The sequence below is a fragment of the Lottia gigantea genome (assembly GCF_000327385.1).
Source record: "Lottia gigantea unplaced genomic scaffold LOTGIsca_24, whole genome shotgun sequence".
Taxonomy (NCBI): domain Eukaryota; kingdom Metazoa; phylum Mollusca; class Gastropoda; family Lottiidae; genus Lottia; species Lottia gigantea.
This window is the reverse complement of record NW_008708707.1, coordinates 73,260-100,215: the sequence shown is the minus strand read 5'-3', so window position 1 is coordinate 100,215 and position 26,956 is coordinate 73,260. Positions and strand designations below refer to the sequence as shown.

Below are 26,956 nucleotides of genomic sequence, written 5' to 3'. Positions count from 1 at the left end.
ACACATCAAGTCTTTCTAGCGACAATTCTGGTCAGGAATTTCATCTGTCCTCAGTTCAGTGCAGTTCTTGATTCACAGCCTCTGAAAAGTAAGCTCTGTCTAAAAAAAATCTCTCACTAATGACATTAGCTATCAAATTATTGTAATGGTGATAGTCTGTAAATATGGTGGGTTACTCTAGCAGACAAATTTCAAACATATTAAAAAGTTTACTTTTCGATACTGTCTATTGAAGTGTTTACTCACGTCTTAACTGAAAGACTGGAATAACATTTCTACAGTGACCTTGGGTTGTTCATAATAACGGTTATTTGGCTATTATTTTTAAGAGTTTAAATGAGAATGTGGGCGAGGTCCATAATAGTAGAGCTGAGAGATTTTTTTTTGTCCTATTGAACACAAATCCATAGGTTTTTGTTTAAGTTATGGTTTTTGATTTGAATTTTAATGAACATTTATATAGATATATATGACCAATGTTGGAATTGTAAACTTATACCTGAATCTGGGAATTAATGATACTTGTTAATCCTTCTTCAAAATATTTTGGAATATCAAAACTAGTGATAAAACTTCAGGAACTTTCTAAAATGGCAGCTAAAGTTAAAACCAAAGACGTTTAAAAGATTATAAAATGGCAGCCAATGCCCTAAGAAGTATTAGCCAAAGACAAAGCTGTTAGCGTTATGAAAACTTCTTAAAACTATCATAAGCTAATCCGTACAGTATATATTTGCTTTGTGATGATCAAGGCTCTATACATACGATAAATCTCTAATCTGTTTACATTTTAAGCCAGATTACGGCCTGGCCAACCACTGATCTCTCCTTTCCCTACTTTTAATTTCAAAATTAGACAGGATTATCTTTTAGGATGATTAGGGAAGATGAAAGACTAATATTTAAGAAAGAAAATATGGCTGATTACTTTTGGATTATCCAGTCTTTCTAATGGTGGGCACGAAGCAAGATGATGAAATTGCGCAGATATGGACTGCAATATGGAGTTTTAGCCTCAAAATGAACTGGATGAATATTTTAGAAAGGGAAATATTGCTGATTACTTTTGGATTATCCGGGGCATAAAGCAAAATTGTGCAGATATTGACCGCATGGATTTCGAAGCCAGTAAATAAGCATAAGACAAAAGACTGGATGAATACTGAAAAAGTTCTGTTACTTTGATTAGTTTCAAGAAAAGGCTAATGCTGCTGTCCTGGCAAAATTTCCCTCATTGCATACTGCATGGCGTTTCCTGTCTTTATTAGCCCACATGGTGCAAAATTCATTTCATTTCATTTAGATTAGCTTCAGATTAACCAGTCTCTCATTGGTCCTATAATCAAGAAGGCATTCTTGATATTGGAAACCTATGTTTGCTTGTTGTGCAATCATTTTTTAGGGTTTGTTTTCTGGTATCTTTTTTATGTAAGCACTTTTGATATCTGATGCCATACTTCTTATCGATGGCCAATAAATAAGCAAATATAATCAAAAAGTAAAGGGAATGAGTGTTCTTTTTCGCAGTTTTCAAACTTTTTTTCTTCAAACCTGCTCTTTGTTACATTCAGTTTTTTACATTGGCATCAATGGAATATTTCTGATTGTTGTTTTTCTCTCTCTCTTATTCAATAAGTTTTATCTATTATTATTCTGCAGTCACATTATTGAATTTAACCCCAAAGTAAGTTCATTATTTTGTTGTTTTCAAGCCATAATCAATATGATCAAATGAAAACAATTTTTTAATCCCGAGCCATTGTTATAAAATCATTAATTTTAGTTTTTTATTCATTTTTGTCAATAATATAATTAATTTGTAACAAATCGTATCAAATGCTAGTTTATTATTTATGGAGGTGTGCATCATTTGACGCTTTTGATTATGAATTTTCAATGGGAGGGAGTCGCGGTGGCTCAGTGAGTTAGACGCTTGCTCGCTAACCTGAAGGTCCAGGGTTCAATCCCAGCATAGGTCGAGATAATACCTTCGGATTTTTCAACCTGGAAGAACCACAGATGTCGGAATGAAAATTGGTGGAAATTGATGCTATCAGTGTCCCTGATACACTTAAAAAGTTTAGAAAACCTTTTTACAATCCCTTTAATTGTACATCGGCATCCTGGCTAAACTGAAGATAGTCCGAACCCTCTCAGAGGAGAACGAGCACATCTCCAACCATGCACTGTTTTATAAAGTCATAAATTCAATAAAACCTGTTTAAAAATAATTGTTAAAAAACCCAAAATAGTTATTATGAAATATCTAATTTATCAGTTTTATTGAAACAACGAAATGAAAGTGATTTGATTTTGATACAGAAGAATAGTAATGATTTTAGATTTGATTTTGTTATTTATCGTGTGTTTACTAAGTAATATCAATAAACATTCAAATAAGCCCGGCATTAATCTAGTTATCACTTTAAAGATGGTCAGCCACTTAGAAAGTATCGAGATTGCATCATTGTTAAAATAAGCGTTTAAATTATCCAAGTCTAAACCTGGTTATCACTTTAAAGATGGTCAACCACTTAGAAAGTATCGAGATTGCATCATTGTTAAAATAAGCGTTTAAATTATCCAAGTCTAAACCTGGTTATCACTTTAAAGATGGTCAACCACTTAGAAAGTATCGAGATTGCATCATTGTTAAAATAAGCGTTTAAATTATCCAAGTCTAAACCTGGTTATCACTTTAAAGATGGTCAACCACTTAGAAAGTATCGAGATTGCATCATTGTTAAAATAAGCGTTTAAATTATCCAAGTCTAAACCTGGTTATCACTTTAAAGCTGGATAGCCACTTATGTATTCAGTATTGCGAATCATATATGTTTAAATGTCGCATACCATGTAGAAAAGTATTCAATATTAAAACCAGTACCAATATCGGTTAATGTAGTGATGCTAATTGTTCTTTGAAACTGCTCCATACCCCCTGACACTTTGCTGAGATGCCTTTTACTTGCTGCTCAACACTATATGTGCTCTTCGATATTAAAACTGGTGTTTCTCCTTTAAACACGAAATATGAATTGAACAGTGTTAAAAATGTAAAGAGATAAAACAAGAGATATTATTATTATAGTGATTTATAGCTTTTTATTAATCAAGCTAAACAATAGGGTTGGTTAATACGAGATGACCAAAAACAATACACTGAAATGTATCAGAATGTGTGGCATTTAAATGAAATAGCTACAATGGTTCTTTGTACCTGAAATCAGCTCTGCTTTCAATGAATCAAAAAGTTTCAAAGCATTTCATTTGAAGTGTTGAATTGTAACCAGTCTTAATACGAAAGGAGACGCCTGTAATGAAATAGTTTTCTGCGAGTATTCTCATTTACAAAACAAAATAATCATTGGCTGGTTAGAAAATCATGTGACATGCATTGAATTTCAGTCAATCAAGATTACCTATAACAAGTGTGTGTATGTGTTAAAAAACATAACCATGAAGAAGCTTGTTGATTGGCCTGTTTGAAAATCATGTGACACCAGTCCCTAATGTGGGTTTTATCTCCTTAAGTGTAATATGATACAAAGAGTTTTGTATGTCGAAGAGACAATGGGGCTTCCAAGATGGCCGACTTGACTACCATTGATAAGCAGCAATATAGATAGATATTGTATGTCGAAGAGACAATGGGGCTTACAAGCTTCCAAGATGGCCAACTTGACTACCATTGATAACCAGAAATAAAGATAGATATTGTATGTTGAAGAGACGATGGGGCTTACAAGCTTCCAAGATGGCCGACTTGACTTCTATTGATAAAAAGCAATAAAGATAGATACTGTATGTTGAAGAGACGATGGGGCAAAACAAGCTTCCAAGATGGCCGACTTGACAACCATTGATAAGCAGCAATAAAGATAGATACTGTTTGTCAAAGAAACAATGGCTCAAAACAAGCTTCCAAGATGGCCGACTTGACAACCATTGATAACCAGCAATAAAGATAGATACTGTTTGTCAAAGAAACAATGGCTCAAAACAAGCTTCCAAGATGGCGGACTGGACTACCATTGATAACCAGCAATAAAGATAGATACGGAGTGATGTGGTTATTGTAAATAAAAAACACTATAAATGTCCTATCATAAAGAAATATTGCTAAAATAATGGTCAGGATATCAAATTTGGTTTACATTTATTACTCTTAATATTTCCCATTAGAAATGTGTTAGAAGTCAAAATAAATTTGTGGTAAAGTATAAAGAGTTGGAATGGCGTCTGCTAAAATTGTTAGATGGCGTATCGAATGGATTCTCGGAATGCATGAAAATATTGATGCCATGGTCAATGCTTGTATTAGTCTACAGCATGAGTTAAGCACCAGGCCACATATTCTTGTTAAAGGAATATTTCCCATGATTTCAGCTCATCCATTATCACTTTCAAGAAGTGGAAACTTGGAAATGATTCAAATGTGGGAGGATATTTGATAGATTTGTCATTACATGTCTTAATTTGATATTAGAGGAGATTACCTTTATTTCATGGAATATGATGTTTTAATTTAGTTATACTCAGTTTACAAAGGGTAGAGCTATCAGTGTACAAAGGGTAAAGCTACACTTTATATCCCTCAGTTTACAAAGGGTAGAGCTATATACACTCAGTGTACAAAGGGTATAGCTATTTACACTCAGTGTTCAAAGGACAAAGCTATATACACTCAGTGTACAAAGGGTAGAGCTATATACACTCAGTGTACAAAGGGTAGAGCTATATACACGTAGTGTACAAAGGGTAGAGCTATATACACTCAGTGTACAAAGGGTAGAGCTATATACCCGCAGTGTTCAAGGGGTAAAGCTATTTACACTCAGTGTACAAAGGGTAGAGCTATATACACTCAGTGTTCAAAGGACAAAGCTATATACACTCAGTGTACAAAGGGTAGAGCTATATACACTCAGTGTACATAGGGTAGAGCTATATACACGTAGTGTACAAAGGGTAGAGCTATATACACTCAGTGTACAAAGGGTGGAGCTACACTTTATATACACTCAGTTTACAAAGGGCAGAGATATATACACTTAGTGATTAAAGGGTAAAGCTACACTGTATATACACTCAGTGTTCAAGGGGTAAAGCTATATAGTGTACAAAGGGTAAGGGTTGGTTAACTCTACAAGCTGAGCAGGATGGTGAGGAGCAGAATGATTAGTTGAGGCATTAACAACTAGTTAGCTAAGCTGTATACGCTTGAGAAATTTGGCAGTATTTTTTACCGCTAGCAGCAAGAAGTTCATGAAATCTTCCACTATGAATGATGGTCTGCTCTGCTTATATGTGCACGGCTGAAGGCTATGCTCTGCACTGCCATGCTCTGCTTGTAGTGTTTACGAATCCCAAAGATTTTCACACTCAGTGTTTCAAAGGGTAAGGCAATGGATATTTAACCCAACTTTTAGCCACAGCAAAAGATCTTTAAACAGTCTAGTTTTTGACTAGTTTGTAATATAATATTTATTGTAAATGATGAAACAATTTATTGTTATTTTCATGTGATTATTGTTGGATATCATCTTTTCATATCATTATTTTAGGTTTTTTGTCAATCATAAATCAGAAACAAACTGCTATCATAAACTGTTCATAAAATAAATAGAATTTTTAGTAGGAAATCTGAAGATGTCTTCAGTTTGTAGTCAGTAAAATTATCAGGCAATCAGGTGTTGTTCATTGTCCAAATTTGAAGGGATTGTTCAGAAGTTTTTCTAAATTTTGTATCAGAGACACAGATAGCATCAATTTACGCCATTCCGATTTTCAATCAGACATCTGTGGTTACCCTAACTATTCCACTGAAAGACACAGATAGCATCAATTTACGCCATTCCGATTTTCAATCAGACATCTGTGGTTACCCTAACTATTCCACTGAAAGTAATTGTTTTCTGATTTTCTGAAGTCATTGAGCTATCGACATTGCTGCTATTGATACAATATAAAGACATTTGCAATAGGGAAGTCATGAACTGCATAGCTTTAGTGGAATTGCAGAACAATTGAAGAGTCGCAGACGTCTGATTGAAAATTGGAATGATGTGAATCAAAGCAAGGTTAGAAAACTTCTTTACCCTTTAAAATAGTTATTTATGAAATAAAAAAAATATCCAGAATTCTTTAGCATAATTATTATAATCAAGAAAGGCAATAAATCTTTTGATAATTTTTTTTTAAAAATTAGCACTCTTGAGTGAAAAGAAATTTTTCATAGAAATTTTTTAATTTTTTTCTGATTTCAAATTAATTTTTTTTAATATAATGGCTTTGTTGTTGCTTATATAAATAATTTATAGACTGAAGTAGTTTTTATAAAGGGATTGCAAAAAGAGTTTTTCTAATTTTTGATGTGTATCAGGGACACTGATAGCATCAATTTGCACTATTCCAATTTTCAATCAGATGTCCGTGATTCCTGCAATTCCATTAAAACTAAATGTTTGATGACGTAACTAACTGCAAAATATGATTTATCACTTTTTGCCGACTACCATTAGTGACACGTCAAACACTTAGTTTTTAGTGGAATTTTAGGAACCATGCACGTCTGATTGAAAATTGGAATGGTGCAAATTGATACTATCAGTGTGCCCAATACACATAAAAATTTTGGAAAACCTCTTTACAATTTCCTTTAAAGTGAGCAAAATATTTTGACATATGGAGAAATAAATAAGCCTACACATAGAAATATTATTAGCTGGTGAATCTGTAGAGTAAATACACCCACTATGTGTTATATTTAGGTCTTGGAATATCAGGTCATTATGAAAAGCCTTGGGTAATATTGGTCTTTCAGCTTTTCAAAAAAACAAATGATGTGTGGTCGTCTTTGTCCAAATTAATGAAAAACATTGCAAAGGTAGAGTTGTTTCTTTGTAATCATCCTTGACGCAATCGTTCTTCTTGTGCTTGAAACAAAACAAAAAATACTGCCCTTGAAATACAAGTCCCTTGTAAACAGACTTTGGTGCAGCTGTCCTTCTTGTGCTTGAAACAAAACAAAAAAATACTGCCCTTGAAATACAAGTCCCTTGTAAACAGACTTTGGTGCAGCTGTCCATTAAACATTTCAGAAAAAGATGTAGTTGTCCTTGTCCAAATTATTGAAAGATATTGTTTAGTATGTAGTCATTTGTAAACATCCCTGGGTACAACTGTAGCATTTCAGAAAACACAAAGATGGTGTGGTCGTATCTGTCTAAATTAATAAAAAACTTCGAAAAGGTGTACTTTTTTTACGTCTAAAAACTTTGAAAAAAAACCTGATAGTCCTGAAATAGAACTTGTGTCAACTGGGAACATCATAGGTTGCAACATTACTGTACTTTCTTACACTTAAAAAAAAAAAAAAGGTGTGGTAGCATTTTGTCTGGATTAATAAAAAAAATTGCAAAGGTACAGTTGTGTCTTTGTTTATATCACTAGGTGTAATTGTCCTTCTGTTCTAGCTATTAAAAAAACACAAAAGATGTGTTCGATTTTTTCCCTAATTCTCCTGGGGTTGAGCGAAGAAATTGGAGCACAGAGTTGCCACACTTTGACATAAAACCTTGACAGTTGTTCCCCAATTAAGTCATTCTTCCCCTTAGAAAGAAAGAACTATGTTTTACAAGGATAACAACTTAGGTTCACAGTTAAGGATCCTTTCTACCAGCTGGTCCTCGGCCAAATCTCTTGGCATTGATCTTTCCCGGATTATCCGTACCCATTTACAGCTGGGTCGACTGGAATTGTGAGTGAAGATGACTTATTCAAGGTCATCAGACTTCCACCGATGGAGCCATTTGCTCGACATAGCCAAAAGAACCTACAGATCCTCAAAATTTGTACATCCATTTTGGGAAACCAGCTCTGCTTGCAGGATACTGGTTGCTAGGGTTACTAAGGGTTAGAATTAAAATAGATTGCTCTTGTTTATGTTGGGATTTGGAATGAGCTTTAATATTTCGCGTAAAAATGAATCTGTTTACCAGGTGGCCAGAAAACGTCTGAAGAAATGTTGTTAGAAATTAGAAATGTGTCAAAAGTCAAAATAAATTCCATTCTACCTCTCATTAATCAAAACATAATGAGGCACATTTATCAACAATTACTTTCAAAACAAAAACCAAACACTTGAATAATGTATTGGTGCATGACCTTTCAGTAATTTTGGCATTTCCACCCACACATCCAATTTTGGTTACCTATCATGTGTTGTATGATGTCTTTAATGGGTGTCTAGTCTAGTCTAATTTAGTCTAGTCTTAGTCTTAGTCTTAGTCTTAGTCTTAGCCTCAGCCTCAGCCTCAGCCTCAGCCCTGTCTTGTCTTGTCTTGTCTTGTCTTGTCTATGAGAATTTGACTGTTTCATTCTCATTAAAATATTGATGTAGCATTCGATAACCTTGTATTAACACCAGACAAAAAACAACAACCAATCAAAGTTCTTGGTTTTACATTTAAGAATATGTTAAAGTTATGATGGTTTTAAAAACAAACCACCAATCAAGATATATGAGAATCTTACTGTTTCTTTCTCATTAAAATATTGATGTAGCATTCGATAACCTTGTAATAACACCGGAAAAAAAACAACAACCAATCAAAGTCTTGGTTTTACATTTAAGCTATGATGTTTCTAAAAAACAATGTTCTAATGAAAATATATGAGAATTTAACAATGCTGTATTTATATTAAAACATTGGTCCGCCAGTCAATTACCTTGTGCAAATATACGTAAAAACTAATGCTGAAATAATAGAACCTTAGTTCAATTCATTTCATCGGTAATTGGATTTGTTTTGAAGTTCCTGAAAGTTGCTGGAATTGCTCCAATCTTTCTGATTAATTGTCTGTCTGCAGAAACTCTTTTAATTTGCTTCAAATTTCGGCTCTGCAGATTTTTATTTAGAAGAGTCCATCCACAGAGATTATGAAGTTCACTTCTTTCAAAATTAGTATGCCAATATTTTACAAGAGCGCGCCGATGAGTTCTGAGGTTGACTGGATATCAACAAAGTTCATCAGACGTCATGAATGCAAAAGTTGGTCTGTTTCAGTCTATGACATGATCAAGTTCTGCTGTAAATTAGAACTCAAGCAACTGATGGCCGCCATTGTTTCAGTCGTTGGACTAAGATTGACCAAATATAGCAACTGAGCGTTCTTCAAGATGCCACCAGTTAGTTGTTAGCAGACATTGAATATCTAGTTTATCTCAGATTATACCAGTCTTAAGATTAATCTAAACCTTCCTTAAAGACGTTGTTTGTTGAAGTCTCAAAAGATATAATGAATTTAAATGAATTATTAACCAATCAAAACTGTCATGAAATTTGAATTGACATCGACCAATCAGTGAGCTGAGTTCCGTGTTTGTGTAGTTGCCAGTTGCTAAGATCAACCACAAGATTGTTTCTTATTTCCTGAAAACGAAAAAAAATACAATAAATTTAAACTATCCCTTCACTTATTGACCAACTGCAATCTTGATAGTTTATGATGAAATTCAAATTGACCAATCAGTGAGCTGAGTTCTGTGTCTTAAATCAGTTGCCCTGAGATACTGCAGTGGTAAGATCAACTTAACCCTTCCTTAAAACATTGTTTGTTAAAGACATAAATGATATAATAGATTTTATTTATTTGTTGACCGATCAAACTCTTCATAGTTTATGATGAAATTCGAATCGTCCAATCAGTGAGCTGATTTCCACGTTGATAAGTAACATTGACAAGATCTCGTTTTAATGGGAAATTTAAGATATAATTTACATAGAAATTGTAACATGAATATCAGTGGTGTTTCAGCATCATTTATAAAATAGCCAATGATTGGAAAGTCGTCCCCACAAATCAAAAGTCAATTCTCTGGAAACCGTTCTAATCTTAGTAAGAAACATTCGTAAATCGTGGAAATTGTAACATCTAAGTTCTAATCGCGACTTTAATGAAAGAATTATTAGCTGTAAAAAAGAAAATCGGTATTTTTTAAGTGAAAATTGACAGTTTTCTATGGCCATTGAAAGTGATAAAAATAAAAAAACATGGTGGAGAAACGTCAGTAATGACAGGCTATGGTATAATCAAATGCAAATTAAACTTATATTTAGAATTTTTATTTTTTATTTTTACATGAATACAGTTAAAGGGATTGTTAAGAGATTTCTTAAAATTTTTTAAGTGTATCAGGGACACTGATGGCATCGATTGGCACCATTCCAATCTGATGTGCATTAAAATTTTGAGAAAGTCACTATTGCAAAGTTCTGAAAATATTAACAATGACATCACACAAAAACACTTAGTGGAGCTGCAAGTATCACAGACGTCTGATTAAAAACTAGAAAGGTGCAAAATAATGCTATCAGTGTCTTGATACACATATAACAGCTAAGAAAATCTCTTAAAAATCTCTTTAAGTGGAATTTTCAAGAATCACAGACATCTGATTGAAAATTGGAATTGTGCAAATTGATACTAGAAGCTTGCATATTAGATTTTTAAATTTCATTGGCTTTTGTAAACATGATGTGTTCATGGAGTGGAGTGTACAATAAGGGACATTTTTCTAAGACAGTGACATCAAAATGTCCTCAAACTTGTGTGAGTTGACTTTCTCCAGAAATAAAAAAAATATATAAATTTTTGTACTCGTTTTCAAAATGACAGACATGATTGACCTGACTGTACCAAGTTATACTTTTGTTATGACGGACACTGTGTGGGTTTTTTTTCTTTGTCATCTTTCAGTATTGTGTTATTTTATACGTCGAACAAAAATATTTTTGATTTTAGGTCAAATAATTTAATTGAAATTGTCATGGGAATATTAAAAGTTGTTGTAAGATACTAAAAAATGACTAGCAAATACAATTGAAATATTGACCTCTCTGCACCAATTTTTATTCCAAGAACATCAAGTGATTTATATGTCAAATATTTTTGAGAATATTCTTTCAAATTGCATAAAATGCAGGATAAAAGCCCTTTATTTTCAAAACTATTTGACTATCTGCACTAGTTTATACCTTTTGAAGAACATGATGAAAACGCTCAAAGTTGTTGTCAGATATTCAAAAATAAAATTGACCTATCTGCACGCATTTTACGTTTGATTCCACAACACCAAGTGTTTTTCTTCCTCTTCATCTGTTGATTTATATGTTATAAGGATGTTTTTCAGCCTAGTTTTAATGTTAACCTTTTGCACACTGCCGACTTTCCACTGCCATGAAAATAATGCTAGAAATGGATTCCTGCAAGTGGAATAAAAAGATCAAACTTAAAATAGTCACCATTCAACTTCTGGTATTTTTCTTGACCTGAAAATCAACGCCTTACCGTTTTTTTAGCGTCTAAAGACAGTCTGTGACCTTCTAAGACTCGGAATTTCCCTCCCAGGCACCGTTTGCCATTTCCAAAGGATGTATAAAAAGCATTGAACGAAGGCGTAGGAATTTACATAGCACCAATTAATTAATCTGACCACGTCTAAGCTTTAAGGCATTTCGTCCAACCAATTATAAGCATTTTCTTCAGATTTTTGACTAATTATGCCAAAATTAATCTTTGATTAACTAAGAATTACATTTTGTTTGATAGTTTTTGGCTTATTTGGTCAAAAATTAAATGAATTTGAGCTTCATATACTGTTTGTAGTTTTTCGACTAATTAAGTTAAAATAACACAGTGATTAATAATGAATTAATACTTTTGTAATATTGTTTGGCTGATTTGGTTGAAAATGAGTTGTGCAATGAGGGAAATTTTGGCAGAATATCTGCTCCAATTCAAAGTGTGGGCTAACTGTGCCATAAAAGCATTGGCATAGGTAAAATTTAACTCGTGAAGAGACAATATCATGATGCAGTGCAGTTTGCAATGAGGAAAATTTGCAAGGATATCAGCGCTGAATCAAAGAGCGGGCTAAATTTCCTTCAACTTATCTTAAATTTGGTTACATTAAGTAATGAAATTTGGCTTATTTGAGATGTCATGCAGTGTGCAGTGAGGGAAATTTGTGAGGAAATCTGCACCAATTGATAGCGTGGGTTAACGTTGCCTTCAACTCAAATATGCTAAATTTGGTACAGATCAATCAAACTAAGATTATTGAAGTGTAATTGCCTGGTAGTTTGTTTATAGTACTTCTCGCGTTCCAGAATAATTAGTACTGTAAATATTGCCAGGGGCTAATTAGGGATTAATTTGGGGAAGTAATTAACAAAATTTAGCTTTAATTTTGTGTTTGATAGGATTCATTAGCAAATCAAATGAAGGATTAAATTTCTGAAGGGCTATTTGAAATGGAGGAGAGAGAAACAACAATATTAGCCAGAGATATGAGAGAGGGGGGGGGGGGGTGGCTTATTGGCGTAATAGACATAGCAATGTCATGCAGAATACACTGAAGGATATTCAACTACAGAATATGAGCTAGAAACGATTTTATTTTGTCTTTATCCCATGCTTAGTCCCATGCCAAGTCTCATGCTGAGTACCATTGTAAATCCAGTTGTAAGTCCCATGCTAAGTCTATTGCTTAATTCCATTGTAAGTCCTGTTCTAAGTCCCATTGTAAGTCCTGTTCTACATCCCATTGTAAGTCCTGTTCTAAGTCCCATTGTAAGTCCTGTTCTAAGTCCCATTGTAAGCCCTGTTCTAAGTCCCATTGTAAGTCCCGTTCTAAGTCTCATTGTAAGTCCCATTCTAAGTCTCATTGTAAATCCAGTTCTAAATCCTGTTCTACCAAGTCCTGTTCTAAGTCCTGTTCTAAGCCCTGTTCTAAGCCCTGTCCTAAGTCCCATTGTAAATCCAGTTCGAAATCCTGTTCTACCAAGTCCTGTTCTAAGTCCTGTTCTAAATCTTGTTCTACCAAGTCCTGTTCTAAGTCCAGTTCCAAGTCCTGTTCTAAGTCCTGTGCTTTTTATGAGATTTATTCTGGTTTCACCCTTATACCAGCTATAGAGTATTACAGAATATCTCATTTGAATACAAGTTATAAAACATCAGACACTTTCACTTATTGCCAATTAGTATTACTGACACGACACATACTGACATGGACTGTCACTGACCATTACTGACCACTGTCATGTAAACTAACACTGACATGTAGATAATGTTAACGAATCATTAAGATACATCTAATTTTTACCAATCTATTCTCTCATGACACTGCCATGAATAAATAAATAGAATGAATGAGTGGATGAATGTAGGATTCAATGAATGACTGAATGAATGAGTGAATGAAGGATTCAATGAATGAATGGATGAATGAATGAATGAATGAATGAGTGAATGAAGGATTCAATGAATGAATGGATAAATGAATGAATGAAGGATTCAATGAATGAATGAATGAATGAAGGATTCAATGAATGAATGAGTGAATGAAGGATTCAATGAATGAATGAATGAAGGATTCAATGAATGAATGAATGAGTGAATGAAGGATTCAATCAATCAATGGATGGATGGATGGATGGAAAAATGATTAGATGAATGAGTAGAAAAAATGAATGAAGGAATAAACTAATGTAGGGATGATAGAAAATCTTGAATGAATGAGTAGATGAAAAACATAATGAATGGATAGAAAAACCTTTGTCATGAATGAATGAATAAATGAAAGAATGAAAAATGCTTAAAACTTGGTAAAAGCCAACAAATGAGCAATGGATTGAATGGACAGGCAAATGACCACCACAGAGACAAATGAAAGAATGAAGGAATGAATAAAAACTGACTACATTGTACATATGTTATTACTTGTAGCCTTGAGTTGACCGAGTTGACCGAGTTGACCAAGTATATAAGATGATATGAGAGAATTAAAATGACAACTGCTCTGCAGTAATTAATGAAGTCATTGAGGAAGCAACAGAAATAATTTCAGATCAATAAGATTCCATAACTGCCAGGAAACAGATCTTCCTGGAAATTAATGTCACTGACCCTCTACAGTGGACATTATATGATTGATTGGATGAATGAATGAACTAAGGGATAAATGAATAAGGTATGGGTTTGAGTGGATAGAATGAATAGAGTGAATATATGGACAAATGAATGGACAAATGAAATGAATATGGATAGATTTAATAAAGGTGAATGGATAGATTTAATAAAGGTGAATGGATAATTTAATAAAGGTGAATGGATAGATTTAATAAATGAATATGGATAGATTGAAATAATGGAATAATGAATTGTTAACAGAATAAATAGTGAATATAGAGAATAAATGAATAAAAAGTTAGAAGAGTAAAAGCAATGACAAATCAAGGAATTGTAACATTCCAAAAAAGAACCAGCCATGTTTTACAAGCACATTGCAGCTACTTGAGTTCACGAGGAACCATTCTACCAGCTGATCCTTGGCCAAACTTTTTGATCTTTCTGGATTAGGTTCTCGACCCATTTACAACTGGAATCATGATGAAAGATGAAGGTCACCACGTGGACTGGGAGTAGAACCCCTACCACCTTTTGTTAAATTACCAAGCAAGTGACGTCTGAAATCCAATGCTCTAACCGACTTTTCTTTGCTTGTGCCTTGAGAAATTAATGAAAGCATGGACAGGAAATAGTTCTTTGTTGTAATTAACGTTTATATGGAAAGTATTTACTAACTGAATGAATGAATGGATGAGTGAATACAGGAGTGAGTGAAAGATTGAGTAAAGTAATGACTGAATGAAGTAGTGAGTGAATGAATGATTAAATGAATGAATGAATAAATGATAAACTAATGAGTAAATGAATGAGTGAGTGTCAGACATGACTGGTTTAAGCAGACAGAACCAAAAACTTTTGGATGTTCCCTGAAGAGTAAGCACTCCCTGCCAAAGCATACATGATAATAGCACTTTATAATAGAACTTTTGAATTTGAGCTCAAAAGCTTAACATTTTCAACTCTATCAGCAACAAAAGTACATGATATATACTCTTGGCTACCGAGTACCGTCATGTATTTTTAATGACATATACTTGGGAGTCATATTTCTTAAGTTCCAAGTAAAAAGACATTTTATTTCATTTACACTTAGTGCTCAAAAAGCTTATAGCTATTATGGATATGAGTTTTGTTGTTTTTGTGCTAGTTTTTAGAGAGATTAGAAAGCAGAATAAAAACGCAGATTACAGAAAATTATCCGAGAGAGGGAAGAATCCTTTTAAATAATATCTCATACCTAATGGACAAAAACAACTGAAATGATTTTGAAAATAATTTTTTGGGGAAAATAATACTACTACTTATTTTCATTACATTCATTTTTCTTCCAATTTCTAAGAAATACAACATCAATTATTTGTAATACGCAATACTTCCGTAATTTCGAGACGTTTTTAATATATTTGTGTAGGTTTCTGTAACTTTAGGAGATGTGTCATGTTTTTTTTATTTGATTTGGAACCACATTTTTTATAAATTTTGTAAGTATATTGGAGACACTGATAGCATCAATTTACACCATTATAAATTTCAATCAGACGTCTGTTTCAAGCAATTAAATGTCTCTCTCTCACAAGTGCGATTTGCTCAGCGAAATTTTGGGGAATTGCAGGAACCACAGACATCTGACTGAAAATCGGAATGGTGCAAATTAATGCTATCAGTGTCCTTGATACACATTCAAAATTAAGAAAAACAACTTTTAAATCTCTTAAAGGGATTGTAAAGAAGTTTTCTAAATTTTTAATGTGTATTCACTTTCACTACAACTAAGTGTTTGATGATATCTGATATCGTGAAGGGACAACAGACGTCTGATTGAAATTAAAAATGGTGCAACTCGATGTTAGCAATGTCCCCGATACACTTAAAAAATTTTGAAAACCTCTTTACAATCATCTATTAAGATCTTCGCATGAGTAAAAAATTACTTAGAAACAAAAGTCTTATCTTTTCCAATTTGAAACCGTTAAATCATTTAAAAACCAGTCACGAACATTTCTTGTCCACCAAACCGTTTTTTTATCTTTTATGATAAAATAATAAAGAAAATTGTCAGATGAAACCGAAAGTAATTTATAGAAAAAATATGCTTAGCGAAATTTATCTTTGATTATTTGCCAAAATGTAATGAAGTTATTTGGAGATTTTTCATTACTCGTCTGACTGTGTCAATCAAATGTCGCTAAAAATATATCTAGGGGGAGCTATATCTTTTTATTAAGGGGAGATAATTGTGTTAGTGTTTGTTAATAAAGATTTATTTTGGTGATCAAATTTGTTAATCTAGTTTGATAATCAAAGCGCGACGAAAGTCAGTCAAATTTTTCTGGAGGGGAGACATGTTCACTAAAGGATCAAAAGAATTGCCGTCTGTCTGTTGCTAGGATACTTACTGGCATACTCCACTTAATGTCACTAACATTTAATTTTCTCATGTGTTTTTGACTTGATTGAAATGGACATTGTGAAACCAACCAATTTAAGCAGAAGAGTTTTTAAATGATGTTGGGTATTGCCACAACACGATACGTATTGCGATACACTACATGTGGACATACTGAAGTGGCAATCTTAAAAACAAATTTTACAACATGTTAAATCATTTGTCAGAAAAAGAAAAGAGGAAAAGGAAAAAGGATTTTCATCATCCAAAGTAATCTTCGTGGAAGATGTATCACTTCCTGCTTGACCATATCCTGGTATCCATAATGAAGTATGAAAACAAAATGGCTGCTTTTTTGCGTTCTTGTAATATAATCTTTCAGATTTCCATAAATAACTTTTTGATAAAACATATTGTCATATTTTAATTTCTTAACCCAAAAAAGTCAAGGAAATTTTTAATATTTCTAGTTTAAAGTGGTATCCAAGGCAGAAGTATGAAAACAAAATGGCCACTTTCACAATCTGTTCTTTTGAATGAAGATAATACAATTTAATCGTACAGATGTAGAAATCAACAGAGAAAACCACAAAAATATAATTATTTATTAAATTTTATGTAGGAAATCAGAAGTTTTGGTCATTTTTTACACTTCCTGTTTGAACAATTTGAAGTGGTATCCAAGGCGGAAGTATGGAAACAAAATGGCGGCCTTTGAAATCTGGGATTTTAATTACGGACTATCTAAGATCTATTTCTGACGTTAGTTCCCCAAGTCACGACTTATCTGACAAAACATTTTAAATGATACCGGATTATTGTTTTCTTTTTACCAAGTTCTTAAGAAGATGTCTCCAAGCGACGTCTGAGTGAAAAATAAAAGACAGGGTCTGATCAACAGATCAGAAACAATAGAAACTGTCTGAAACATACAGCCAAACCATAGTGTTTGAATCGCAATAGAGGAGAGCCATTGTTTTCTGACTTTAAAGTCTTGGAATGATCAAGACTGACTTAGACTGTTGCCAAGTCACCAAATAGTCTGCGATTGGCCAAGCCAGTACTCATTGGTCAATTCACACGAAAAAACATTGTGGTTTTTCTGGAGTTGGAACATTCTTGTTCGTTCTCATTTCTTAAAATCGCGTTTCAGTGACACCATAGTGATGATCATACCAGACGTCTTATTCTTGAAAATTTAACTGAAGATGATATCAGTGTTCAAGTCATCTGATTGGTCAGTTAGTAAAATTTAGTTTTGTTATCCAATCAGATTAGAGTATTTCTTGAAATCTGGATTATATTTGAGTTAGGTTTTTGAGAAAAAGGCCACAGTAAAATAAGAGTTTAATCAACTTTAAGGTGAATTTACAATCACGATCCGGGCTGGCCTAGATAGTTTCTGGACTGACATTACTTAAAGTCTATGAGAAATTATGTTGCCTTCACACCAGATATTGCACGAACCTGACAAACTCAGCGTCACTTTCAGAGAGTCTACATAGCCAATCATGTTTAACCTATATTTTAGTTTCTCAACTTCGTGTTAAATTAGTAAGGTTAGTCAACTTGCTTTCTCTTTTGGAGTATGATTGGACAAGAAACCGAGACCCTGTGTGCTTCAGACTATGGACGTTAAAGACCCCTTGACAGTAGGAAATCAAAAAAGAGGAGGCTTATGCCGCTGTCCCGGCAAAATTTCCCTCATTGCACCCGGCATGGTGTTGCCGTCTTCATTAGCTCACATGGTGCAGAAAAGTAGAATGTAAAACTCCATTCATTTCATTTCTCTTTTGGAGACACCACATATTAGGTGTTTGACCTATATTTTGTTTTTTCAACTTGCATCCTTTTCAGGGAATCCACATAACTAATAATGTTAAATCTATATTTTGGTTTCTGATGTCTTTAATTGATAGCTGGGTTTGTCAACATGCATTCATTTCAGAGAGTCCACATAGCTAACAATGTTTATATATGGTATCTTTATCCTGACGATTCAGAATATGTTTCTATCAATTTTTCCTCTAAGCACACACACAGAGACATGTTCGATTGGGAAAAAACTTCAGACGCTTTTAATGATGTAAAATTAGCCAAATTAGGAAATGTTTCAATTATTAAAAGAGCAATAGTAGGCTCGAGGTCAATTTAAAGGTGGTGTTCCACATAAAATGGAGAAAAATTACAGGAGACTTGTCAGAATGGAAAAGAATCCATTCACAAGTTTTCAATTAATCTGTAATAAGGAACTGCTCGCAAAAAATGTGTGGATGTCCAGGTTTCCATGGATACCATCAATTTAAAGGATGAATTACACATAGTAAAAGCAAAATGTAAAGGGGGAGTCCCACATTTTATTTGTTGTCTGCACCGCCAATTTAGTTTTATTGTAGGCTACCAAATTTTGAAACAATTTCTTTGCAGCTTACAGCAACTGACAAATATTTCTGTATGGACAACTAAGCCTATGTCCACCATTTTGAATGCTATACATTAGCCATCATCTATGGTGCACCACTTTAATTTTGAAACCAGTGGCAGTGCCTACGAGAGTTGACCAGGTGTCAGCTTTAACCTCTATTACCCAACATCTTGCTTTAGCCGTAGCTAACACCCACCTTCTTGCTTTACCCTGGTCTAACACCCACCTTCTTGGTAGGTCTAAACCCCAAGCTAACATCCACCATCTTGCTATACCCCCAGCTAACACCCACCATCTTGTATTGCCTGTATGACCTGGCACTGTTAGTTTATTAAATATCTATTGGTTTGGTTTGATTGTGTTATGTTTAACCTTTAAGTAAATATAACCAGAGTTGAGCTACCAACCCACAAAGCTAGCAACCCACAATCCACCATCTTGCTATACCCGTAGCTAACACCCACCATCTTGTATTGCCCGTATGACCTGGCACTGTTAGTTTATTAAATATCTGTTGGTTTGGTTTGATTGTGTTATGTTTAACCTTTAAGCAAAGATAACCAGAGTTGAGCTACCAACCCACAAAGCTAGCAACCCACAATCCACCATCTTGCTATAACCCCTGCTAACACCCACCATCTTGTATTACCCGTATGACCTGGCACTGTTAGTTTATTAAATATCTATTGGTTTGGTTTGATTGTGTTATATTTAACCTTTAAGTAAATATAACCAGAGTTGAGCTACCAACCCACAAAGCTACCAACCCACAATCCACCATCTTGCTATACCCGTAGCTAACATCCACCATCTTGTATTGCCCATATGACCTGGCACTGTTAGTTTATTAAATATCTATTGGTTTGGTTTGATTGTGTTATGTTTAACCTTTAAGTAAATATAACCAGAGTTGAGCTGTCAGTATGATGGATTAATCTATTACTAAAATCATTCAGTTGACTTTTTACTCTTTAGTTTACTCCTAATCAACTGTACACTGTGTTAATAATGGCCCATCCTAGTTTCTTTTGCTCTGAAAGCACCAATCAGGGATGTCGATTTGACTTTTTTGGCGGCCATGATCATGCAAGTTAGTAAACACCTTATCATTTGTACAGTGTACATCCAAGTTCTCTTTACTGTAAAAATCAAGGCTGTCTGTTTGCCGGTCATGTTTGACTGGTCCTATAAAAGACAATTCTGGTCATTTAATACTGTGTTACTTCTAATTTCTTTTGCTGTCTTTCTGGGACTGTTGATTTGGCAATAATTGCCGGTTATGTTTGGTTTGCACTTCAAAAGATAAAGCTAATCATGATTCTGGTTTCATTTGATCTAAAAGGCACCAATAAGGGCAGTTTTTACCAGTCATGGTTGACATGGTTTTATGAAATAACAGAATAGTTTTAACCTTTCATTTTACGATATGATTACTTTGAAATTAGTGTGAATTTTCATTCCAATGATGAGTAATATACCTTTCACAACTGTCAACAATATTAAATGAGTTGAACTATTATAGACTTGAGAATAAGTTCTACTTGTCTAACTTCAGTAGGAAAGCATGCTGAAAGTAGGTCAGTTGAGTTCCAATAGGTCTTTCTTGATTCAATTTCTTGTTGATTGTTGATCGCTTTCCTGTCGGCATTTTTTTCAGAAGAGACTAATGATCCAGGAAAGATAGTTGCTTGAAGGTATGGCCGAGGATTAGATGGTAGACAGTAGGTTTTTTTTTCAATTTTGAAAAATTTGTTGTTTTCTTTCAAACACCTGGATCAATTTAAAATTTATCGTAAGGACAGCTGGACTGAAGATTTGTCTTCAAGATTTAAATATGTGGGTTTTTGTTTATAACAAAATATACCGTTCCACGTATTAGACAGGATATAACAATAATACAAAAAACAATGTGTTTACCAAATGCTTTTTCTAATACCATTGCAACCTATTAAATGGACTGCCGGACTGAAATTTGCTTTTAAAATTTGAATATGTGGGTTTCACAAGAAAAACATCTGCTAATGACAAAAACGTCTTCCGGCACAATGGACAGGAAACAACGATTAAAAATAACGAATGAATTTGAAAAAAAAAATGTCTACAAAACGCTTTTTAAAATATCAACTTTTCATGCGGACAGCTGGACTAAAAATTTGATTTCATAAGACGTCTGCTTACGGCAAAATTTGTCTGTTGGTATATTGGACAGGAAATTACGATAATTTTTTTTAAAATCTGTCTACCAAACATTCTTTCAAATACCAACTTGGACAAATGGACAGCTGGACTAAAAATTGAAAAATGGTAAATTCCATAAAACCGAATCGCTTTTGAGGCAAAAGTTGTCTGGACTAGAAATAATTAGTAAACTAAAAATTTGTGGATAAAAATTTTGTCTACCAAATACTTTTCTTAAGAAGGAAATTCTTTGATAAGAACAGCTGAACTAAGATTTGAGTTTTAAAAGTTTGATATTTCGATTTCACAAGACAAAATATTTTAAGCGAAAAATGTCTGACTGAATAATGGACTGGAAAGGATGTCCAAATTCCAATATTTAGATTTATGAATGTGTCCAGCCACAGTCTTGTTTCTGATGTAATCAAAGAATATAATGACGTTTCTACAGCCATGCCCCTCCTCCCAAAAATCCCAAAAGCATGGCTTATACCTCTGTCCTGGCAAAATTTCCCTCATTGCACACTTCATGGTCCTTGACCTCATTTGCCCAAAAAAGTGAATAAAAATAGGACGTTAAACTCTACAGCCATGCAACTCCTCCAAAAAAATCCCAAAAGAGAAGGCTTAATGCCTGCCACAGTCCTGGGAAAATTTCACTTATTGCACACTGCATGATGCTTGACCTCATTAGCTCAAATAAAAACTCTATTGCATTTCCTTTCAATAAAAAAAAAACTTGATGGGCTATCAGAGTTTGATTTCTTTAACGTATTGAGGAGTTTACGAAATTCAATAAGATTTTTTCTTATCGGAAATGATATTTATGGCAGCTAAAGAGATTGTGCCATGCCAATTTCATGCTTTTCACATCTTTTTTCTGTAATCCCCTGATATATATTAATCTAAAACATGCCAAGTCGGCATTGAATATTAGATAATATAATCGACAATTCAAACATCAAGATGCAACATCATGCCGTGTTAACACTGGAGTTTTCAACCATCAAAATACAACATCATGCCCTGTTAACACTGGAGTTTTCAACAATCAAAATACAACATCATGCCCTGTTAACACTGGAGTTTTCAACCATCAAGATGCAACATCATGCCCTGTTAACACTGGAGTTTTCAACCATCAAGATGCAACATCATGCCCTGTTAACACTGGAGTTTTCAACCATCAAGATGCAACATCATGCCCTGTTAACACTGGAGTTTTCAACCATCAAAATACAACATCATGCCCTGTTAAAACTAGAGTTTTCAACCATCAAAATACAACATCATGCCCTGTTAACTAACACTGGAGTTTTCATGCAATGCTAAGAAACTTTGGCATTATAATCTTTGTAAGACATATAGAAGTAGGCAGGTAAACATTAAGAACACAAGTTATATAGATATACTACTTAGTATATTACATACATTTCTTCTACATTTCAAAACACATACAGGTAACGTTATCAAGTAAGATTTTTAGTATATCCATATAACTTGTGTTCTTAATTTTGGAATTGTATTTTTTTTATTCCCGAGAAGCAAAATGTTTTTTGTTGGCCTATCAAGTATTTCATCCTTTCCTATTACAATCTAGACAACATAAATGGCATTTCGAATACCATCAAGCCTGGTTTACACTGGTGGAGTTGTGTGGACTCAGTAAGTTAGATGCTTGCTCACAAACCTGAAGGTCAAGGGTTCAATCGCAGCATACATCGAGATAATACCTTCTGATTTTTTAACCCAGTTTCCTCCTTGTCTTGTTAGTGATGTAGGTAAGAGAGGCTGACATAGAAAAAGCGTCTAGTTGTTCACAGACAGCGTATGTCGATCCCTCGACAGTAAGTTTTAAGATTATGTCCAATGACAGTAATCCCATCAAAATCCAGATTTTAGCATTGCCATTTCAAATCTATAACCAGTATGACGTCTGCGCCATTTAATGTACAGAGTAATCTATCGAATGTTACAGATCAGAAGATAAAGGTTGGAAATGTCGCATCGATATTATCCTGTAATCGATATAAACCGAGGATATAATCAGTTAGGTATGACAGGTATCGTGCCAATATCTTCTTCACCATCAAGAATTATACCAGAGACACAGAGATTGGCTGATAACCGGTGTAATTCTGACCCATTGATGGATTAATATGGAAAAATATGGGATGGTTTGATTTGCCATTGGTGCTCAGAAAATCTAATAACAAGACTATTTCATTTCATTTCTGTATTTGTACCAAAATATAGTATGGAAAACTCTATTTCATTTCATTTCTGTAGGATGGCCTGATAGGAAACTCCAAACTAGTGCCAAGAGCAGGATTGAAAATTCCATTTCATTTCAATTCCACAGTGCCAAAAGCAAGATTGAAAACTCCATTTCATTTCATTTCTACATTGTGCCAAGAGCAAGATTGAAACCTCCCTTTCATTTCTACATTGTGCCAAGAGCAAGATTGAAACCTCCATTTCATTTCATTTCTACATTGTGCCAAAAGCAAGATTGAAACCTCCATTTCATTTCATTTCTACATTGTGCCAAGAGCAGGATTGAAAATTCCATTTCATTTCAATTCCACAGTGCCAAAAGCAAGATTGAAAACTCCATTTCATTTTATTTCTACATTGTGCCAAAAGCAAGATTGAAACCTCCATTTCATTTCATTTCTACATTGTGCCAAGAGCAAGATTGAAACCTCCATTTCATTTCTACATTGTGCCAAGAGCAAGATTGAAACCTCCATTTCATTTCTACATTGTGCCAAGAGCAAGATTGAAACCTCCATTTCATTTCTACATTGTGCCAAGAGCAAGATTGAAACCTCCATTTCATTTCTACATTGTGCCAAGAGCAAGATTGAAACCTCCATTTCATTTCATTTCTACATTGTGCCAAGAGCAAGATTGAAAACTCCATTTCATTTCTACATTGTGCCAAGAGCAGGATTGAAAACTTCATTTCTACATTGTGCCAAGAGCAGGATTGAAAACTTCATTTCTACATTGTGCCAAGAGCAGGATTGAAAACACTCTTTCATTTTAATTTCCCAAAAGTCATATAAGGAATGGCACTAGATTTAAGAACTGCATGTATATCAATGAAAAATCTATTTAAAAGCTATTTAGATGTTGAAAGAAAATAAAACCAAATATAATTGCCATCCCTTGAGCGTGAAAAACTAGCTCGTCTCACCAATCTAATTTGATTTACCGTATTCAACACAAATAACATAATACATTGATAGTTTCATCTTCACATCACTCTTTCCTTATTCAATTACCACTTTCTATAGTCATTCCTTCTTCCTCGTTTATTATGTATTCTAGGTTTTTTAGAATTTCTAAAAAACGTTTCCCAAATGCAGAGTGATAACACGCTGCAAGTCCAAGGTTGTTCTTCTTACTCAAACCATTATTTCTATGACAACTTATAAAAATGGTATGGAAAATTCTTATGTCACGGCCAGTGCTTCAGAAAGTCTGCCCACTTCGGCTTTCAATCCTGATCACCCAAATGCAGAGTGATCACAAGTTTCTATAGTCGTTCAACTTGTAAGACCCGTAGCCAGACTTTATCGTACAGGAAGGCAACAATATATATCTGGAGGGGCATGGTTTATAGTTAAAATTGGTTGGTTGTCAGACATTTTTCTGGGGGGCCATACATTTTTTTGGTTGGACATTGTCCCTTTGCCCACGTGTAACTACAAACCTGGATGGCTCATTGATTTAGACACTTGCTATCTAAGGTTCAGGGCATAGGATTAGACATAGTTGCATCCTTCAGTTGATCTCTTATGGGACAAAATGGGCAAATATTTGCTTTGTCAGCTGATAGAGCTCAAGTTGAGCTATTGGTACTACTTTTCAGAATATAAATCTGGCTTTAAGTTTGTCTACAATGAAATACAAATGTGACAAGGGCATTCAGCTTAATTGGACTAGCTATTTCTTTGCTCTGTCAAGATTCATTCTCCAAAAACCAATTCTATTTCCAAATATTGGTGGATGTCTTAAAGACAGATGTGATCTTCATTTGAGGTACCAATTCATTTTCCCAAATTATTTTCACAGCTATGAAAAAGACCTCACCAATCACTGCTGTTTTTGCTTGATTTCTAAAACAAATGAATATTTTGGAACATATTCAAGAAATTAACAAGAAAGTTTGGAATTTTATTTTTGTCAAATTATAGAGAAGAATAATGGTTTTTGTCAGGAGAAGATGATAGCCGAATTTAAATTTGAAAACAATTCGTATTCTGAAATCATTTATCTAACTTCAATTTGGATGCGAAGTTTTCAGTATGGTTTCAATCTTATTAATGTAATGTTGCCATTAAATGGATGGCTCTTCTTTTTTTCCTGCGAGTCATTCCAAGACAACTGGCTCCAATTATCTGGCGTTAAAAAAATCTCACAGTTAGGATAATTGCCTGTTATAATAGCAAATGAAACAAAATGTATTGAAATTTTTGGGGAAAAAATAAAAAAAAAATATTGAAAGTGATCTATTATACTGTTGTTAGTTTCAAATTCTCAAAGTTTTTCTGAGAAGCATTGAGTGATGGAAGCTCTCAGAAAAATCTGAATTGTACATTCCTAAACTTAGTCGATCCACTCTTGATGTTAGAGGTCATAGGTCATCACCCTGGTAGAAAGAATCTGGTCAACCTAAGGTGTTTTCCATGTTAGATCATTTCTGAGAGGTTTGGTCAAGGGCCAGCTGGTAGACAGGATCTTTGAGAACGTGAGGCACTTTCCTTGTAAGATCATTGCCAAGAGGTTTGGTAGAACCTGGTAGAAAGGATATTTGAGACCCTAAGTCGTCATCCTTTAAAAAAAAGTGGTTGTTTCTTTCTCTAAGCTGCCCAATCAGGAGAAAAAACAATGGCATATCACTCAATTAATTTTACTAGGATCCTTGTTACGCCCTGTCAAACATCCATACTATATCTGTAGACTATGATGATGGTAATGAACAGATTTTAACAGTAATCAAGATGGGGATTAGGTGATTATAGCTCATTAGGCTGAGTTTGATTAGTTATGGTATAACAGCAATAGTCTGGAGATCATGTAGTATTAACATTGATAGAGGAGGATTACGACTTATACTCCACAAATATAGCCTTATTCCTTGTTTTTGAGTATTTGTATATGGGGGAGTGTTTAAAGAGGGCATGTATTTTTTGGTGCATGAAATTTCTGGTGTGAAACGTTTTTGAAGGTGGTCACATGACTTTTAGAGTCAACATGGCTTATCTGGAGAGTCCTCATTACTTCCCTTTAAGAGTGTTCGCATTACTTTCCTATCAGAGAGTCCACATGGTTTCTGTTTCAGAGTGTCAACATAGGTAAATGGTTTGAAGTCTTAAGTTTACAGAGACCATGGCTCCCATTTAGAGAGTCCACTTAACTTAAGTCATTTTATGTCTCAAATTAGAGAATCTACATGTTTTTACTTTCAGAAAATGAATCCTATTAAGAGAGTATACACAGAATTCCTTTTAGAGAGTTCACATAGTTTGAGACCAACCCATCCCATAATGCCTCTGAAGTCTGAAATGATAACCCTTACTTGATATATTAAAAATATATTGTTATTTAATCGTAGATCATTACTTAGCAGACCTTTAAAGACCATTCCGCGCTATTGTTGAACTTTGATTTAAATTCCTGTCAGCCATTTTATTTTGAGAGGAGAGTAATTTAAAAATAATCCAGAAAAGATAGTTTTTTTTCTCCGGTATATTGGAAGATTTATTTTGGAATTATTTCTGGAATGACATGGTTAAAGCTGTTGATATTTAAAATATCTATCATTAGTGACTGGTCAGGCCAAACAGAATATTTCATGGTTTTTCTGCTTGAATATGGAGATGTTAATGCAGTTTGGCAATGCCATGCAGTGTACAATGAGTGATAGTTTAGTCTATATGTGATGATGAAATTGGGGTTTACTTATCTAATGACATTTA

The 26,956-nt window shown here is 34.0% G+C and overlaps 2 protein-coding genes across 2 annotated transcripts; one reads left to right on the top strand and one right to left on the bottom strand.

Moving 5' to 3' along the window:
• Positions 1-4,751: 4,751 nt before the first annotated feature.
• Positions 4,752-4,940, top strand: LOTGIDRAFT_116517 (hypothetical protein; the record flags this gene model as incomplete). The annotated part of the gene is made up of 1 exon (XM_009055249.1): positions 4,752-4,940. A coding segment is annotated over one exon (189 nt), but the record flags the coding sequence as incomplete, so codon positions are not given.
• Positions 4,941-12,473: 7,533 nt separating this feature from the next.
• LOTGIDRAFT_160190 (hypothetical protein) lies at positions 12,474-19,613 on the bottom strand (the record flags this gene model as incomplete). The annotated part of the gene is made up of 3 exons (XM_009055248.1): positions 12,474-12,975; positions 18,985-19,108; positions 19,556-19,613. The coding sequence occupies 3 exons, from the start codon at positions 19,611-19,613 to the stop codon at positions 12,474-12,476; spliced, it is 684 nt and encodes a 227-aa protein (XP_009053496.1).
• Positions 19,614-26,956: the final 7,343 nt, after the last annotated feature.